At 46.4% G+C, this 19,795-nt stretch overlaps 1 protein-coding gene across 3 annotated transcripts in view; it reads right to left on the reverse strand.

Moving 5' to 3' along the window:
• Positions 1 to 19,795, reverse strand: part of LOC128840378 (erlin-1-like) — a 56,345-nt gene that overhangs the window by 19,837 nt on the left and 16,713 nt on the right. For 2 of the 3 annotated variants that reach the window (XM_054034255.1, XM_054034254.1), the window contains one exon: positions 1,450 to 1,511. The exons of the other annotated variant lie outside the window; for it this stretch is intronic. In XM_054034255.1, coding sequence (XP_053890230.1) covers positions 1,450 to 1,511 — 62 coding nt within the window. The remainder of the gene's footprint in view (positions 1 to 1,449; positions 1,512 to 19,795) is intronic. 3 annotated transcript variants of the gene reach the window in all.

Below are 19,795 nucleotides of genomic sequence, written 5' to 3' on the forward strand. Positions count from 1 at the left end.
CACTCCATGAAGCTTTCTGAACTTCTCTAGCACCCTCCAGCACCTTATAAACCAGGGGTCGGCAACCTTTCAGAAGTGGTGTGCCGAGTCTTCATTTATTCACTCTAATTTAAGGTTTCGTGTGCCAGTAATACATTTTAACGGTTTTAGAAGGTCTCTTTCTATAAGTCTATAATATATAACTAAACTACTGTTGTATGTAAAGTAAATAAGGTTTTTAAAATGTTTAAGAAGATTCATTTAATATTTAATTAAAATGCAGAGCCCCCCGGACCGGTGGCCAGGACCCGGGCAGTGTGAGTGCCACTGAAAATCAGCTTGTGTGCGCCGCCTTTGGCACACGTGCCATAGGTTGCCTACCCGTTATAAACATTAACCATGGCATCTCCCAGCCACCATGCAAGATAGTGCAGCCTCATTCTACCCATGCTATAGGTGGCCTACAGAGGCCAAAGAGAGACAGGGACGTGGCACAAAGTCACACTGGAAGCCTGTGTTAGCACCAGAAGAGAACCCGGTTCTCCTGGCTTCAAGTCCAGGGCCTTAAGCACAAAGCCATCCTTCTTCACTGTTCCCTGGCCTTTGCTGGATGCCAGGCTACTTGAAGGAAAGGCTTTAAAAAGCTCAAGCACTTAGAAGAGTGACCCTACAATGAGTATCTCCAAGTGCTCTAGAATGGGACAAGTGTAGTTGGTGGGTACTGTGTTCGAGTCACCAGGGAACTACGGCAATGATGCCTCAATCATGTGCCTCAGGTAGAGCCAGAGAAGCTCAGCCCAAACACTTTCTTGATCCCCTTCTGAGTGACACATGAGAGAAGTAGAACCAGCAGGATGTGACAGCAGTCGAGTGCTGAACACCCTGTTGACAGCTTGGCATCAGTGCCTTTTCTCTTCTGGGGTCAATTATCTTTAACCAGGGCACCTGCCAAGCAGTCTAGGGCATTCACAAGAAGTACTATCTAGAAGTTGAGCTGGATTTGGACTCTATGGTCCACATTTACAAGTGGTTGACACCCACAATTGGAGCCAGTTTTCCAAAAAAGCCCAGCTCCCACTGACAAATAAGTTGCCAGATTTTCAAAGGGCTCAGTACATGAGGAGTGCATTCGGTGCTGAAGTGTTCTGAAAGCAAGGCTTTCCCTGTCTGAGCATGGGCTGGGAGTAGGTGCAAGTCTTCAGCACAAATTAGTGAATCTCAGGTAGAACTAGATAAAACATCCTGGTCAAAAGGCAAAATCCATACCAACAGAAGGGAGGCCATGTGTATCCCACCCTCTCACCCAGGAGTGTTCAATACAACCTATTTACAAGTGCTTTGGCCAGGCAAGTTTTAGATGTCCCACGCAATGGGACTTCCACCTCTTCCCTAGGGAGACTATTCCATTGCCCCAACAGACATACATGGTCAGGTATAATATTGCTTGATGAAACAGGAAAGAGTAAATACCTGCATATGGTGCTAACATATTCACAACTTCTATTCGGTCAATGTAGATCATAACCCCACCACTATAAAAAAAATAAGCTTTGTGAGTTACATGGACAGATATTCACAGCAGCCCCAATTCAGAGTCCAACAATCCTTCTTAGTGAAGTTTGCTGGAGATCTGTAGAGTTGACTTTTTACCCAGCACACTCTGTTTTTCCAGGTGGTCTTGGAAGACTGCGGATGGCAATAAATCCCAGCTTAATATCTGGCATTTCACTCCTGTGTGAATCAATAAAGTGAGCTCCAGGATGACCCCAGTGCACTTTCATTTTTCCTTCGGATTCCTCACTGTGTTTAGACAGATGTGAATAAGAAAAGGAAAATGCCCTTGGAATGACCATGCAACTGTTAGCACTAGGAAAAAAAGAAACAGATGGGAGACAGACTAGAACAGAATACCGGCTGAAAGAAGTAGAGAATTCTGTCTGCACAAATTGCACACATTTAGTGACTCCAAACAGGCCCATACGTAAGGCCACTTGCAACAAGCAGCAAGGCTGAACTGAGCTCAATAGATGCCATGCTACAAAAAGATTACTGTCACAACTTGTCACACCATGCCAGACGAGACACACTGCTGACTACGTTAGCGTGGTGTTCTGGCTAACGCCCAAAACTGGGAGCGAAGTAATGTGAACTCTATTCCCAACTCTGCTATGGCTCATGGCATGACCTTGAGTAAGTTGTGTTCCCTCTGTAATACTTTCCTAAGTCACAAGGGGTTGAGAGTCTTTATTCATTAGCATTTGAACAGCACCCTGAGACCCCTTAAGGGACGGCACCAGAAGTACAATCAAGTACAGGCTGCAGGCTTTCCCAAAAGCTGTTAAGTAGCTAACCTGCTCTGCCATGCTTCTGTTCCTAGCTGGTCAAGTCCTTCCCCCTCAAGCCCTTCACTTTTTAATATGATTCATAACAGAAAAATCCCACCAACTAAAGCTGTATTTATCACACAGAGAACCAGTACCATCCACTACAGAAAAGGGAAAGTTCTAAATTCTATTTTCCAACCCACATTTTCCAGAAGCTCATAACTTTCTCAAACACATATTCCTTTGGGGCTAGGATCTCCCATGCTTTCTCTCAGTTCAAAAGTAATATTTGGAGGGAAAGCTTTAGCAAAATGAGCTAAGCCATTATTGAATCACACAAATATAAACACTAAACACTGATCTTGTATATTCCAAGCTGAATTTTTGTGCTCAGACAACTCAAGCATGGCTCTTATTGCAAACTTCAGCCTTGGCTTGCTTTGCAGATCTCACTGAGACTTAAAAGACAAGACAAGTTTGAAGGAAGTCAGTTCATTAGTTTGAGTTATACACTGTTACATTTGGCAATTCCACATGTGCTAATTTTTCGGTTCTTTTTAAGGATTTCCCATTTAAGGGCTCCACGATGATAGGGGTTTACAAGCACTGCAAATGAGAATGTTTCATAGCGAGGAATTGACAAGCATCATTTGGCACCAGGGAGGGGACTGAGTTAGGTCTGTCAAGGGTGGGTGCCTGTAGGAAAGAGAACTTCTGAGTCAGAAAGTGATTAAGCACAGCCCCAACAATGAAGAACTCCTGTTTATGATATCATGGGTTCCGCTGGCTGAACCTGTGAACTCCTTGATCAATATGATCTGGATGATTTTTCTTTAGGAAATCCTCTCAGTTAATACAATATGAAGCACTCCAGAGTCAGGAAATGCAAAAAGTGTAAGTCTCTCCTGCAATTAAACTTGGCCATATTGCACATATGTAGGCCACAGATTTGAGGCTTTATTATATTCAGAGATTTTCAGTTTTACACAAACACGGCTGAATGCACTGTGGCACCGAGAGATAAGATTGTTCAACACCTTACATTATAAACCTGTTTATAATTTTGACAAACTTTAAGAATACAGGAATTGCCAGACTGGATCACACCCGTGGCCCATCTAGCCCAGTAGCCTGGGTATGACAGTGGCCAGCATTAGCTGCTTCGGAGGAAGTTGCAAGAATCCCAGAGTAGACAGAGGAGGCATAATCTTCCCCCAGTGAAGGTCTCCTCATCCCTGATCATTGGAGAGTGGCTTAAATGCTAATGACTGAGGCTTTATCTCCACTGCAATGCCTTTTTTGTAAGAATTAGTTATAGCAGCTTCAGATATTCATGTATGTTCAATCCCTTTTTGAATCTTAATTTCTTAGCCTCAACAATATCCCGTGGCAGCAAGTTCCACTGTCTAATTATGCACTGTGTGGAAAAATATTTTCTTTTTTCCATGTTTCATTTAATGTCCCTTTGGTCTTGTGTTAGGAGGCAGGGAGAACAAAAGTTCCCAATCTACTTTCTCTAGACCATTCATTATTTTATGCACTTTTATCACATCCCTTCTTATTCATCTGCTTTCCAAGGTAACAATCCCAATCTTTTCAAATGAGAGATTTTCCAGGCCCTTAAGCATTCGTGCTGGCCTTCTCTGAGCTCCCGCTATTTCTATCATCTTTGTTTAAAATGAAGTGACCAGTGCTGCACACAATATCCAGATTGATTTATATAATGACATTATAACCTTCGCAGCATTATTCTCCATCCCATTCCTTCAGTATCCTAACATGCACAAGCACCTGCCATTGTTAGCAGCTCAGTCATTTCATACTCAAGCTTCTTCAAAACTTTTGGATGTACCAACTGGGCTTGGTACCTTACTGCTCTTTATAATTACCAACTTGCCTTAGCACCTCTTCTGACACTTCAATCTCTGATAGTACGTACTTCAACCTTTATCCAACATTAACAATCTTGACTAAAACTTTTCAACTTGCTGTCTGCCTCAGACTGAATTTATATTAAAACTTTCAACAAAAATCAGCCATTTTTAAGGTTAGTGAAAAAAATGGGCAGTTTTGTCAATTATTAAAAAATATTAAACTTTTTAAACAACTCTAGCTCCTCCCTGGCTTGGAGAAGGAACTTGAAATTTGGCAGGTGGGTCATCCTGAGAGATGCTTTACCCCACGAACACAGATAGATATTTGGCCTCTGAAAATCACCCACTGCAACACATGTAGCAGACCTTGTTCTTCTCTTGCTCCTTAATATTCTAAGTATTCTAATTGCATTGCTCATGCTCCTAAGCGTTGGTGAGCAGCCAGCCACCTCAAAATGGGTTGTAGCCTAGGGAAATGCCTTCCCATCTACCACATGAAAATATCTTTTAGCTTAGGAGGGTGCACACTGGCCTTGGAGCCAAGAGAGCACAAGTTCAAGCCTAACTATCTTGACAAACTTTCAACCTTGCTCTCTGCCTCAGACTGAATTTATTTTAAAACTTTCAACAACATCAGCCAGTTTTAAGAACAAGGTTAGTGAAAAAAATGGGCAGTTTTGTCAACTATTAAAAAGTTTAGCTTTTTAAAAAAACAAAACAAAAACTAGCTCTTTCACTGCCTGGTCCTACGCACTTCACAACCCTCAATACTGAACAAGGCCTCAGACCTCCTACCCTGTGAGGCAAGCGAATATTCCCCCATTTTACAGATGAAGTTACAGACATTGCATAAGGTCACACTTCAAGTAGAGATAAGAATAGAATCAAGGTCTCCAATATGGCAGATTTAAATCTCATCCACAATGAAGCTCAGAATGAATCTGCCAAATGTGTACTTGGCTATGCAGTCTATAACCACTGGACCGCCAAAGCCAAAAACAGAACCTATAAATCCTGATTTTCAACATTTTTCTGATGCCTAGCAAACATGCATCCTCTTCCTGGGAGTGACTAGTCTGCAGAGGATAATAGCTTACTAATGCTACCAGTTATTCCTTTAGCTCAAGGGGAAGAGGTCTTTGCTGTGATCTGAAGTTCCTGCATTCAGACCCCACAGACGACACTGCTGTGGTCAATCTGATTCCACATAATGGAATGTGTACCCCCACACTCCATGTGCTCCTTATAAAAATCCTAGTTCCTTTCACGCAAAGAACTATGATAAAAGAATGAAAGTCAAACAGTTATAAGTTAGGAAATGCCAGAATTAAGGTTGCTTGTGCAGCCTTAATTCATCTCCCTTGTGCATATGCACTGTCACACAGTCTTTAGTTACATGATTCCATACTGTTTTTTCCATAGAAATCCTGCTTCGGTGCTCAGGATGGAACATGCTCTGTGCATGAACCAGGGCTGAACAGTGAATGAAGTTGTCATCTGCTGGAACCCTGCCTCAGTTATGGCAGAAACTGGAAGGTGTGCAGTGCTTTAAATTAAATTCTCACGTTAAGTTGGAAAAGTCAAGCTCTCAAGAGATAGGAAATTCCAGTAATTAAAAGGGACACTGTCAACTTGATATATATATATATTTTTTCTAAACTTGACTAACTGCAAAAAACAGTTTTCCTGTAGGATCTCCCTTCAATTTATATGGCCGAATTATTGGAAAATTTCTATTTTAAGAAACACTGTAAAGATTTACTGCTCTGCTGTTGATATTTAGAAAAGCCTTCTGGGTGGTCCCCAAACATGCTTGGGCTCTCTCCTTTCCTCTGAGTGTACACCTACCAGCTGCCTCTTCTGTTTCAGCTTTGCTGCTGCTATCGGTTCACACTTTCCCGTAGTCCTTGAGACAGAGCATGCACATGCTCTCCCTGCAGAACAGTGATCTCACTATGCTAATGATGAGATAGGAATTGCAATGGGACAACAGCCCAGCAACACTGACCCAGCACAAGAGCTGTCACACGCACAGTACATACATTGAAAATACAGGGGAAAAGCTTGTTTTGCTTGCAGCTGCCAGTTACAGGCATCATAGAGTTTACTTTTAACTATACTAGAGTCAAGGTACAACCTCTGCTGATGGAAATGAGATTTTCAAGCTTGTGTCCTTAAGCAGTTTCCCCTGCAACTGCAATTACATTGCACATAAGTAGTATTTGATGTTCCTTTGGTCATTATTAACATTGCTAAATCCAGACATTTCTGTTAATCATTTGTACTACTCTCTCCAGCTATAGTCCTCAGAGCCTTTCCTAGTAGATACTCCATATCTTAGATAACATGATGAGCTGTTCAGGCATATCTGGGAAGCGTTTAGTTTGTCTGTAGGGCCCAACACTGTATATCTAAGCTTTTCCCCTGTGGACTGAATCTCCATGGTCAGGCTTCCTGTGAACCTCATGAGGATTTCTGCTTGTCCCCCCTCCCTGAATAAGGTGACTTTTCTTGGAATATAACACAAGTATATCATGTTTATTACATTCACAAATAAAATCACTACTGTGCCAGTACTGGTGGAAATGCTTTGCCAAAAGGGAGAATCTTGCAATGAGCCAAGAGCAGTCACACTCTGGATGAAGCTAATCTCCTTTGGAAGTCTGGTCCACAGCTTGACTGAGAATGTTTTCTCCTCCTCTGACACTTCACATTGTTAGCTACCATGTATGAGAGCAACACAACTGGAGTGATGAGTCAAAACAAAGTTTTGAAATGACAACAGAAGAATGGAACACATAGAACCATGTACCGGGAGGTTAGGGAATTATAGAAATGTTGGGCTGGAAATGACCTTGAGAGGTCATCAAGTCCAGCCCGCTGTGCTAAACTTAGACCATCCCTGAGAGGTGTTTGTCCAACCTGTTAATAAAAACTTCTAATGATAGTGTAGGATAAATATGAAATTAAAAAATTAAGGTTAACTTAAGTTTAGTTAAGGAAATGTGTGTGTTGTAAAGAAAGGCTGTCACTAGCAAGTAGAATTCATTGAAAATAATGAGTTATAAGGCCAGAAGGAATGAAGTAGGAAGGATGTTTGGTTCAAAGAATAACTAATGAAATAAGGGGAAGTTTCTAAAAAGAAGGTCTCTGACCGATAGATGTGAAAAAAGATCAGTCTTAAAATGAGCCAAACATGGCTCTTCTCAATCCACACACCTGTGTTAAAGTCTATGTGAACCCAGAGGCAATGGACAAACTGTTGGGTCAGCAAGAAGAAGGGGAGGAAAGGCCTTGGGAAGAAAGGAAGTTGTAAATCTTACCTAGATAAAGACTGGAAATAAGGGTGAACTTGAAGGGTAAACTCTTAAAAGGGTTCATTGCTAATACCTACCTGACCATTTTGGAGCTGGCCAATACGGGTCTAAGCATCCCTGGGTTTAGCCCATTTAAGTATCTTGATCAAATGTGTATAAATGTTTTGTTACTGTTGGATATAGTAAATTGCTTATTATAGGCTTTTTAGGCATGTTTTAAGCAACTGTACCTTTTGGATTGTTTGTAGCAACCAAGGACACAGCCATTTCAACTGCGTTAACTCAGGACTATTGTGATAGAGAAAGCTTACGCTTCCAGAGTACTCAATGGAGTTGAAAAGCAGTCTACTCCCTATGAAAACCAATTTTTGCTGTGAACTTTTCAGATATCTGGTAGGGTTGGGACGTATAAAAATGTACATTGCTCTTCATCCTCTAGTGTGTCTTCTGTCTGGTAAAATTAAAAACGGTACAGTCTAGTCCTAGACTGACACTGTGGTTCCTGCTGCTGGAAGAGCACCAAACTGAAGTCTGTCCTCAAACAACCCTCACCTTTGCCAGCAGGACTATTCATTAATGGTAATCCATACAAGTGTCCTAGAGAAATTCCCTCTCACGAGGGGCCCCTATCCCTTTTATCCATGTGCAGTACATACATTTAAATTCTGACGGGCTGCACTCTGAGGATCTGACAATATATGCTAGTGGGTTGTCCTAATACCAAAAGGGACCCGTCACAGAATTTATGGTTTGGGCTCTCTCGGTTCAGGGTGAACAAGAGATGTTCAACACAGATGTAGTTCACACACTGTATACTGTACTGGCTGCTGTAGCAGAGGCATCATCACTCAGGAATAAAGGACAAGTACCAGCTAATGTAATATGTCCAGACTGTAAGGGTCTGTGATGCCTTAACAACAACCTCCCTTGGTGTAGTGCAAATTCATTTTGCAGTGCAGATTACAAGCCTTTATGCTATCAAGCTCTTTTATCCTATATGTGGGAACTAGCAGGTAAATGGGCTAACTCAGTGGTATATCTGGATAAAGTAAAAGCTCATGCCAGACATGGGGAAGTGAGCAAGAAAAACAGAGTGAATGAAGCTGCTAATAGCCATGCTTTGGTGTGGTCCCATGCCCGATTATCCAGTTCTTGCTTTTACCATTTGAGCACAGGCAAAAACCATTGATTTAGTAACATTGCAAGAATCTGACCAGAGATATCCTCCTACACAGAAAGTAATGCTTGGGGAGTTAAATGGTAAAATCACTCCTACCCAGGGAAAGTTCCACCACAGCCCCTTAACAGGAAAATGTTAAGACTGGTGCATGATGTGCCATTGATGGCCCACCAAAATGCTGAGACCACTTATCAGTGACTAATTAAGGCAGCGTGGTGGCCCCATTGTAAAAAAAGATGTAAAAATTCATGTTAACAATTGCCTGGTTTGTGCTAAAAGCTATCCACCAGGGAAAACAAAACGGATTTATCCAGGCACAGAAACAGGGGCAGGTTCATGCCAAAATGAGGGCATACTTTAACAAACCAGCCCAAAGTGCAGATTGGCAAGTAGGGGACAGAGTGATGGTGCAGTGAACATCGGGGGGGGGGGGGGGGGGGAGGGGGGAAATCAAAACATTTCCGGCACCAAGAGGGGGGCCTACTATATAATACAAAAAGCCAACCCTGCAGTTTATCTGGTATGAATAGAAGATCAAAAAACAAGGATCGAGGAGTAGATGCTACTCAGTTAAAATTTAATCAAATGAGGGCTTATTGATATGTGCCCTTTCGAGAATCAGGAAGGGCAGAAATAAAGGTGGCACAAATACTGTACATTGGAGGGGCAGAGGGAGAAAAAATAAAAACTCACAATGCTCTAAGGTGGAGGTAGGACCCAGTAATTAATTGGTATTAAGGCCCCTTAAAGAAGTGCTGTGCAATGATTTTCAATTTATATATGTACCTGTGTTGTTGAATTTGACTAGGTTGCAGTTGACAAAAGGGTTGTCTGCGCCAGGGTTTGGCCACTGTATGGCAAAATGATAGAGGACTATTAGAAAGGCTTTCTTGACAGAAATGTAGAGGAAAAGGCACCTGAATCAATTCAAAAACAAAATTGATGGAGCCTATCCATCAGTGCTGTACACGGTGGTTTCAAGCTGGATTCAGGTGGACATTCAGACCCCACGGGAACACAATCGAGCATTCCAACACACGTTTGCTGTGGACCTATTGAGTCTAATGAATGAGCACAGCAAAGAACATATTAAGAACTTTAGAATGTATATAACATGCATGACAGTTAATTTGTTTAAGGAAGTACAGGATAAAGTAGATGAAATAGATAACCAAACTAATAAAGATCAAAGCAGGCCAATAACCAGGGCCATAACATATAGACAAAAATCAAGGCCATCTTCACTCATATAGAGCAAGGTAAATTGCCCTCATCACCACAGAGAAATTAAAAACTTGGTATAGTACTCCTTATCCCACTCATACTATCCCATCCAATAACTGCAGAACACCACGTTCAAACCATTATTAGAGTGCTACCACTGGGAGTACTGGAAGACACTAACCCATAAGTTTTTAAAAGAGTTTGTTTCTCTTCAAATACTGTTGCAAAATAATGACAAGGTCTGGCAAGCCTTGGCCTTGTTCTGTTGCTCACAATGGGGGACACCTACATCTGCAGCAGCTGTAAAGTCTTACAGACATCGTTGCCAGCATGTGGGCTCACTCTGGGGGAGTCATCTCCAATCTGCACAGTGCAGTTGAGACCCTGGGGAACTGGTGAAGTGAAAACCTCTTATGCCAGGAATGGTAAATATCGTGTGGAGGCTGGAAATAAACCACTGAGTGGACCCAGAGTATTATTCCAAGTGGCTAATGTTTTGTTTCACAACAAAATCCACTGTAACTAAAATACAAGCTGAATTCAGATTACAAGAGGACACTATGAAAGCAGTACCCAAGTGTGGCCATCCTATTCTTCCCCTGAGCCAGGATCTTAAAATATTAATCGCCAAGAATAGGGAATTCAGGAGTTAACTAGCCCCTGGCAGTGGAACAAGCCTAAACAAAGTCGATTATATCCATGGTAAAAGACGGTTACTTACCTTCTGTAACTGTTGTTCTTCGAGATGTGTTGTTCACGTCCATTACACATTACGGTGTGCGCGCGCCGCGTGCACGGACGTCGGAAACTTTTTCCCTTAGCGGCTCCCGTCGGGCCGGCGGGGCCCCCACCTTCCCGCCAGAGCGGCGCCCCGCTCCAGGGTATATATATCCCTGCCGACCTGACCCCTCCGGTTCCTTCTTGCCGGAGACTCCGACAGAGGGGAAGGAGGGTGGGAAGTGTAATGGACGTGAACAACACATCTCGAAGAACAACAGTTACAGAAGGTAAGTAACCGTCTTTTCTTCTTTGAGTGATTGTTCACGTCCATTACACATTAGGTGATTCCCAAGCTTACCATTGGAGGTGGATAGGAGTCAAGGTACAACTGACTGTAACACAGCCCGGCCGACCATCGCGTCCTCTCTGGTCTGATGATGGATCGCGTAGTGGGCTGTGAACGTATGTATGGACGACCAGGTGGCTGCCTTACAGATCTCCTGGATCGGGACCTGCGCCAAGTAGGCCCTTGAGGACGCTTGGGCTCGAGTCAAATGGGCCCGGATCATTGGCGAGTTCATAACAAGTGCGTATACAATGCACAATCCATGCCGACAAGCGCTGTGTCGAGATAGGCAAGCCTTTCATACGTTCCGCAATCGCAATGAACAGCTGGGGTGTTCTGCGGAACGACCTGGTCCGCTCCAGGTAAAATGCCAACGCCCTTCGGACATCCAGGGTATGTAGGCTGCGGTGGTGAGGGTCCGTATGGGGTTTTGGAAAAAACACCGGTAGGCAAATGTCTTGCCCCATGTGAAACTGTGATACCACCTTTGAGAGGAATTTGGGGTGCGGCCTAAGTTGCATCTTACCTTTATGGAACACTGTATAGGGTGGTTCCGACGAGAGGGCCCTCAATTCCGATACCCTTCTGGCCGACGTGATGGCCACGAGAAACGCCACCTTCCACGAGAGGTGCGTGAGGGAGCAAGTGGCCAGGGGCTCAAAGGGAGGACTCATGAGTTTATTTAGGACTAGGTTCAGAGACCACGTCGGAACCGGCGGGCGTGAGTAGGGAAACACCCTTTCCAGCCCTTTGAGGAATCAGGCCACTGTGGGGTTGGAGAATACTGACACTCCCAACTCTCCCGGATGGAAAGCCGAAATAGCGGCTAAGTGAACTCTAATTGAGGCGGGCGCAAGCCCTTGGTTCTTAAGGTGCAGTAAATAGTCCAAGATGGACGGGACCGAGGCCTGTAAAGGTTGTATGCGTTGAGGCTCACACCAGTGGGAGAACCTTTTCCACTTCGCCAGGTATGTTGCCCTTGTAGAGGGCTTCCTACTATTAAGGAGGATTTGCTGAACCTGGTGAGAGCACCTGTGTTCTGCATCGTTCAGCCAGAGAGATACCATGCTGTGAGATGAAGCGAGGACAGGTTCGGGTGGAGTAGGCGACCTTTGTCTTGCGTGACTAGGTCGCGATGGAGGGGAAGGGTGATTGGATCGGCTATGGACAGTTCCAGCAGGGACGTGAACCAATGCTGGCGAGGCCAGGCCGGGGCAATAAGTATGATCGTTGCCCTGTCCCTGCGGGTCTTGAGAAGAACCTTGTGTATAAGTGGAAATGGAGGGAAGGCATATTTTAGGCTCCCTCCCCATGGGATCATGAAAGCATCTGCTAATGATCCCAGGCTGAGGTTCTGGAACGAGCAGAACTGAGGGCATTGGCTGTTGTCCCTGGTGGCGAATAGATCCACCCGGGGAAAACCCCACCTCCGGAAGATCGAATGCAGGACGTCTCCTCTCAGCGTCCATTCGTGCATTTGGTAGGATCGGCTGAGGCGGTCTGCTAAGCCGTTTTGAATTCCCGGAAGATACGTCGCGATGAGATGTATCGCATGGGCTATACAGAAGTTCCATAATTGGAGTGCCTCGTGACAGAGGGGAGAAGACCGGGACCCGCCCTGCTTGTTTATATAGAACATGGCGGTAGTGTTGTCCGTCAGGACTGCCACGCTGTGACCTTTTAGGGAGGCGTGGAAGGTCTGGCAGGCGAGGCGAACCGCTCTTAGCTCCTTCAGATTGATGTGAAGCAGCTTGTCCTCTTTGGACCACAGCCCTTGGGTCCGCAGTTCCCCCAGGTGCGCCCCCCAACCCATGTCTGATGCATCTGTCACTAACGTCAGAGTGGGTTGTGGGGCAGCAAAGGGGATCCCCTCGCATACCTGCTGGCGATCGAGCCACCAGCATAGCGAGCTGAGTACCTGGTTCGGGATCGTGACTACTTGATCCAATGGGTCTCTGTTGGGGCGATGCGTGTGGGCGAACCACAACTGTAACGGCCGGAGCCTCAGCCGGGCATGTCTGACCACGTGTGTGCAAGCTGCCATATGCCCCAGAAGCTGCATGCAACACCTTGCCGTTGTCGTGGGAAATTTTTGGACCGAGCTTACGGCCCCGTGAATTGACATGAACCGTGCCTCTGGTAAACTCGCTCGCGCGGTTACCGAGTCCAGGGTAGCACCTATGAAGTCCAGCCTCTGTGTGGGGACTAACGTGGATTTCGGCACGTTGACCCGGAGGCCGAGCTTGTCGAACGTCTGCAAGGCCAGCGTTACGGGAGATCGGACTTCGGCCTCCGACCTGCCCGCGAGTAGCCAATCGTCCAGGTACGGGAACACACGCATCCTTCTCTTTCGAAGGAAGGCTGCTACCACGGACATGCACTTTGTAAACACCTGTGGTGCTGTCGCCAGGCCGAAGGGCAGGACCGTAAATTGGAAATGGCGCTGGCTGACAATGAAGCGCAGAAACCGCCTGTGGGCCGGATTGATTGCGATGTGAAAATAGGCATCTTTCATATCGAGGGCAGCATACCAATCCCCCGGATCCAGGGATGGAATAATAGTTCCAAGGGAGACCATACGAAAGCGCGTTTTGATCAGGAACCTGTTTAGATCGCGCAGGTCCAAGATAGGACGAAGGCCCCCTTTTGCCTTGGGAATCAGGAAGTATCTGGAATAGAATCCTTTTCCCCTTAGGTCCGGAGGGACCTCTTCTACTGCTCCTGCAGCGAGAAGGGTCTGTACCTCCTGAACGAGGAGTTGCTCGTGAGAAGGGTCCCTGAAGAGGGACGGGGAAGGGGGATGGCAGGGAGGGGGCGAGGAAAACTGGAGGGTATAACCCGCCTTTACTGTGCGCAGGACCCAGCGGTCCGATGTTATGCGCGACCAGGCCCGGTAGAAACGGGACAGACGGTCCTTGAAACCCAAAGGAGGATCCGGTATAGGGAGTGGTACGCTGTCCTCGGGCGTAGCTTCAAAAGCCTGGTTTATTTCCCGGCTGTGGCTTGCCCTGGCCATGATTCTGGCCCTGGTTAGGCGTATTGTTTCGTCTCCGCCTATTATCCCTGCCTCGACGGCGGTAAGGCTCGTGACGGGGCCGAGGGTGGTAATGCCTTTGCGGCGGCTGGGGTTTGAAGGGCTTACGCTGCGTCACCGGCGTGTGCATACCCAATGACTTAAGGGTCGCTCGTGAGTCCTTAAGGCTATGCAGCCTGGCGTCCGTCTGGTCGGAAAACAAGCCCGAACCTTCAAACGGGAGGTCTTGCAGCGTGGTCTGTACCTCCGGCGGGAGACCTGAAGCCTGCAACCACGCCGAACGCCTCATCACGACTCCCGACGCAATTGTTCTAGCCGCAGCGTCGGCTGAGTCTAGAGCGGCCTGTAAAGAGGTCTTGGCCACTGCCATTCCCTCCTCTACCAGGGCCGTGAACTCCTGATGGGCTTCAGGTGGGAGGGAGTCCTTAAACTTGGCGACTGATGCCCAGGAGTTAAAATTGTGCCTGTTTAGAATCGCCTGCTGATTGGCGATCCTCAGCTGAAGGCCTCCCGATGAATAGACTTTCCTCCCGAATAAGTCCAATCTCTTAGCTTCCTTGCCCTTGGGGGCAGGAGCTTGCTGGCCATGCCCCTCTTTCTCGTTTACCGCCGAGACCACCAGCGAACAGGGGGACGGATGCAGAAAGAGGAAGTCAAACCCTCTAGATGGGGCGAAGTATTTTCTCTCCACGCCTTTTGCAGTTGGCGCACTGGAGGCCGGTGTTTGCCACACCGTCTTATAGTTGGACTGTACTGTCCGTATAATCGGGAGAGCGACTCTGGAGGGGCCCTCTGGGCTCAGGATATCGACCATGGGGTCGTCCTGCTCCACGGTCTCTTCCGCCTGCAAACCCAGATTGAGGGCTACCCGGCGAAGCAGGTCTTGATGTGCCCGATGGTCAATCGGGGGAGGGCCGGACACCAATGTGCCCGCAACTGCCTCATCTGGCGAGGAAGAAGAGGTCGGGGCCTTCTGCCCATCCTCAGTATCCTGCAACCAGGCCTCAGCCAATTGCTCCTCTGCGGCATGACCCGCCGCGTGGGATTGGGACGGTACCGTACTCGGTGCTGAGTCCACTCCTTCCCGCTCCGGTGGTCTAGAGACCGTTGCCTCCCTATACGATGGCAGACGGTGCCGCGGGAAGCGGGACCGGTACCGGGATGGCCCGGATCTCGAGGCCCTCGATGGGGGCCCTTGCTGGTGGTAGGCCCAGGGTGTCCAGAATGGCCATTGGCTCGGCTGGCCCCATTGAGACTGTCCATAGTCCCTGCTAGCCTGTGACCTACGGGCAACCCCGCCGTATCGGTCTGAGTCAGTCCCCGAGACCACGGACGGTGACCTGGAAGGCCACGGTGGAGCCGTAGAATGGTGCCGGTCCGATCTTGGGGAGTAGCGCCTTCGCGACCAGGACCTGGAATGGCGCCTCGCCGACCTGGACCTGGAACGGTACCGGTGATCCCGGGACCGAGAACAGCTACGGCTGGTCGGCCTTGGGTAACGAGCCGCCGATGCTTCGCGGTGCCGACTCGTGTTCGGTTGCTGAGTCGGTGCCGATCGTTTGTTGAAGCCCGACTGCTGCGGTGCTTCTTGCGCCGGGGCAACCGGGAGTCCACCGAGGCGGAGCTCGACCGGGACCGGTCCCTGGAACGGTGCCGAGACGGCGACCGTGACGGGCGCACCATCGCCGGCTTGCCTCTTGCCGGTGCGCTCCGCACAGAGGCAGACGGTGCCGTCGAAGTGGAGGGCTGTAACGCCGTCTCCATGAGCAGCTGCTTAAGGCGAAAGTCCCTCTCTTTTTTAGTTCTGGGCTTAAAAGCCTTACAAATTTTGCAGCGCTCTTTCTGGTGAGCTTCCCCCAGGCAACGCAGACACGAAGCGTGGGGGTCGCTCAATGGCATAGGCCTGCGGCACGTGGCACAGGCCTTGAAACCCTGGGCGTGTGGCATACCCCACCGCCCGGGGCCGGTGCCGGGGCTGAACAAACAGCCCCAGCAGGAGCTTTAAGGACTCTAATGAGCCGTTAACTACTGAGTAACACTATCTTATAACTAACTGATAACTACTAGATAACTCTAATGACTATTGCTAAGGGACACTCTCAGACGAGAGACAGAGTTGTTCCAACGCCGCCACGGATGGTAAGAAGGAACTGGAGGGGTCGGGTCGGCAGGGATATATATACCCTGGAGCGGGGCGCCGCTCTGGCGGGAAGGTGGGGGCCCCGCCGGCCCGACGGGAGCCGCTAAGGGAAAAAGTTTCCGACGTCCATGCATGCAGCGCGCGCACACCCTAATGTGTAATGTGTAATGGACGTGAACAATCACTCGAAGAAGAACTACTGTTATTTAAAGCTAGGGTAGTTAATGTAAATTGTGGTAACAAACTTTGATTTTGTATGGTCAAATTTAATGGTTACGTAAGATGCTGCAAAAATCATAAAAGTTATGTTTAAAATGCTTAATGTAGTAAAACCCACATAGCATGTAGGTTTTTAAGGCAGAGAATGTAGGATAAATACAAACTAAAGAATTAGAGTTAGCTTGAATTTAGTTAAGGAAATAGATATGTTGTAAAGAAAGGCCCTGATTAGCAGGTAGAAGGAAGGCGTTGAAAATAACGAGTCATAAGGCCAGAAGGAATGAAGTAAGGATGATGTCTGGTTCAAAGAATAACTAATGAAATAAGGGGAAGTTCTAAAAAGAAGGCCTCTGACCAATGGGGGTGACTGCAGATAAAACGATGACTCTGTCTCAAAGTGAGCCAACATGGCCTTTCCCAATCCACACAGCAGTGTTAAAGCCAATGTGAACAGAGAGGCAATGGACAAATTGTGGGTGAGCAAGGAGGGGAGGAAAGGCCTTGGGAAGAAAGGAAATTGTAAATCTTATCTAGATTAAGATTGGAAATAAGGAGCAACTGTCTCAAATGGGTTTTTAGCTAAAATTAGTAATTGGGAATGACATCACTTATTTGTTGAAGGGTATAAAAAGTAAACTCAAAGATTGCTAATACCTGCCTGACCATGCTGGAGCCAACCAATACAAGTCTAAGCACCCCAGGGTTTAGCCCGTTTGTAAGTATCTTGATCAAATGTTTATAAATGTTTTGTTACTGCTGGATGTAGTACATTGATTATTTAGGCTTTTTAAGGAATGTTTACAGGAATTGTATAAGTGGCCTTTGGATTTAATACAGGAATTTATGGTTAAATTAGTGCCATGGTAACACCCTGCATAAATAATAATTCCAACAGATGGGGGTTCAAAAACCTCCCCTGGAAGCCTATTTGAGAGTTTTAACTACCCTTATAGTTAGAATGTTTTTCTTAAATATCTAACTTAAATTCCCTCGCTAAAGATTAAGCACATTACTTCTTGTCCTACCTTCATTAAACATGGAAAACAACAGATCACAGTCCTCGTTATGACAACAGCAGCCCTTAACATATTTGAAGACTGTTATAGGTTCCCCCCGCCCCCCGGTCATCTTTTCTCAAGATGAAACATGCCCAGGTTTTTTTTTTTAACCTTTCCTCACAGGTCAGGTTTTCTAAACCTTTTATCATTTTTGTTGCTCTTCTCTGGACTTCCCAATTTGTCCACATCTTTCCTAAAGCATGGAGCCCAGAAATGGGGACAGTACTCCAGCTGAGGCCTCGCCAGTGCTGAGTGGACCGGACAATTACCTTCCATGTCTTACATACAACACTCCTCTTAATATACCCCAGAAGAGGAGTCCTTTTTTGCAATTGCCTTAGATTGCTGACTTATTCAATTTGTGATCCACTACAGCCCTCAGATCCTTTTCAGCAGTACTACCACTTACATAACTATTCCCCGTTTTGTAGATGTGCATTTGATTTTTCTTCCTAGTGAAGCATTTTGCACTTATCTTTACTGGATTTCATCTTGTTGAATTCAGTCCAATTTCTCTAATTTGTCAAGGTCATCCTGAATGCTAAACCTTTCCTCCAAAGTGCTTGCAACCCCTCCCCCCAGCTTGGTGTCATCTGCAGATTTTAGAAGCATATTCTCCATTTAGGGTGACCAGACAGCAAATGTGAAAAATCGGGACGGGGGTGGGGGGGTAATAGGAGCCTATATAAGAAAAAGACCCAAAAATCGGGACGGTCCCTATAAAATCGGGACATCTGGTCACCCTATCTCCATTATCCAAGTAGTTAATGAGAATACTGGATTACTACTGCACCCAGGACTGACTCCTGTGGCGCCCCACCAAATACACCCTCCCAGTTTGATAGCAAATCACTGATAACTACTCTGAGTACGGTCTTTCAACCAGTTTTGTACCCTTATAGTAATTTTATTTGCTTATGAGAATGTCATGTGAGACTGAACCAAAAGCCTTACTAAAATGAAGATACATCGCATCTACTGCTTCCCCACTCTGTAGTAGGCCAGTAACCCTGTCAAAGGAGGCAAGTAAGTTGATTTGGCATGATTTTGTTCTTGACAAATCTATGTTGGCTACAGGGGGTCCCCGGTATACGTCTCCCCCTTATCCGTTGTTTCGCATATCCATCGCTCAGCAATAGAGGAACTTGTTTCGATTCACGTTGGTCCCGATCCACATATCCATCGTTTGCAATACTGTACTGTAAGTTGCAAATTATGGATATGCGGACCAACGTGAATCGGCACACGTTCCCCTACTGATCAGCAATAGATATGCAAAATAAGGGATAAGGGGGAGATGTATACATCCAGCCCCCTCTTACCCAGCACTTGCCCCACACCACCCACCCGGCACTCCAGCCGGGGAGCGGGGGCTTGCAAGCCCGCTCTGCTCTCCTGCACCCTGGCAGGAGCGCCGGACACAGCGGGAGAAGCTCCCACGCCTCAGCAGAAGCGCCAGGCGGAGCAGAAGAAGCCCCCGCGCCCCAAACCCCCCTCCTGCCCATGCCACTGCTGTACCAGCAGGTCGCCGGTATACATCGTTTCAGTATACGTGACCCTTTTCAAGAACACAACCCTGACATATACCGCGGACCTGCTGTATTCCTTATTATTCTCTAGGTACTTTCAAACTGATTGCTTACAGTTTGTTCCAGTACCTTTTCAGGTATCAAAGTTAGGCTGATTGGTCTATAATTCAAGAAAGGTGTTTCATTTTGTGGCAGGATCTCGTTAACTGACCCACAGAAACGAGTGGACTATTACTGACTTATGCAGTAAAATATACAGGATGTGCAATATAGCTAGGTTAATGTTTCAGAAGAAACTTTCAGTTCTAGAGTTTTCCAGACCCAAGAGGTTGATTTTGCAACATTAACAATCCATGAACATGTGTATAAATAAAACACTTTGGGATACTTTGTGAAGATAAGCACTGCACACACAATGCATTGTTACTGCTGCTTTAACTAATGCTTAGACAGCACTTGGATATTTAAATGCTATTGAAGTGCTAAACTTTACTTACAAGGTTTGCATCTTGTACAACATTCATCTGCTCTTTTACTTCAGAGAAAGTTTCTGACCATCCAGACTGACAATTAGTCTGCGATGAACCAGATCCTGGCTTTTTGTCAGGGTTCATTTCAGGTGGTGGGACTACATTCCAACTGTGCAAGCCCAATCCAAGCTGTTCTTGTTTTCCTAGGATATCATGGAAATCGGTGGTTGGGCTTCTGTCATTAGAGAGTGAATTCCAAACTAGAAGCACTAAGAGGTTGGTTAAGCGAAAGAATGAGTGGAGGAGGATCAGATAACAGGAGAAAAGTAAAACAAGAGAGACAGACAAGAACACACCCTTGAGAAAGCGGCACTGATGCAC

Source organism: Malaclemys terrapin, chromosome 7 (genome assembly GCF_027887155.1).
Source record: "Malaclemys terrapin pileata isolate rMalTer1 chromosome 7, rMalTer1.hap1, whole genome shotgun sequence".
NCBI lineage: Eukaryota > Metazoa > Chordata > Testudines > Emydidae > Malaclemys > Malaclemys terrapin.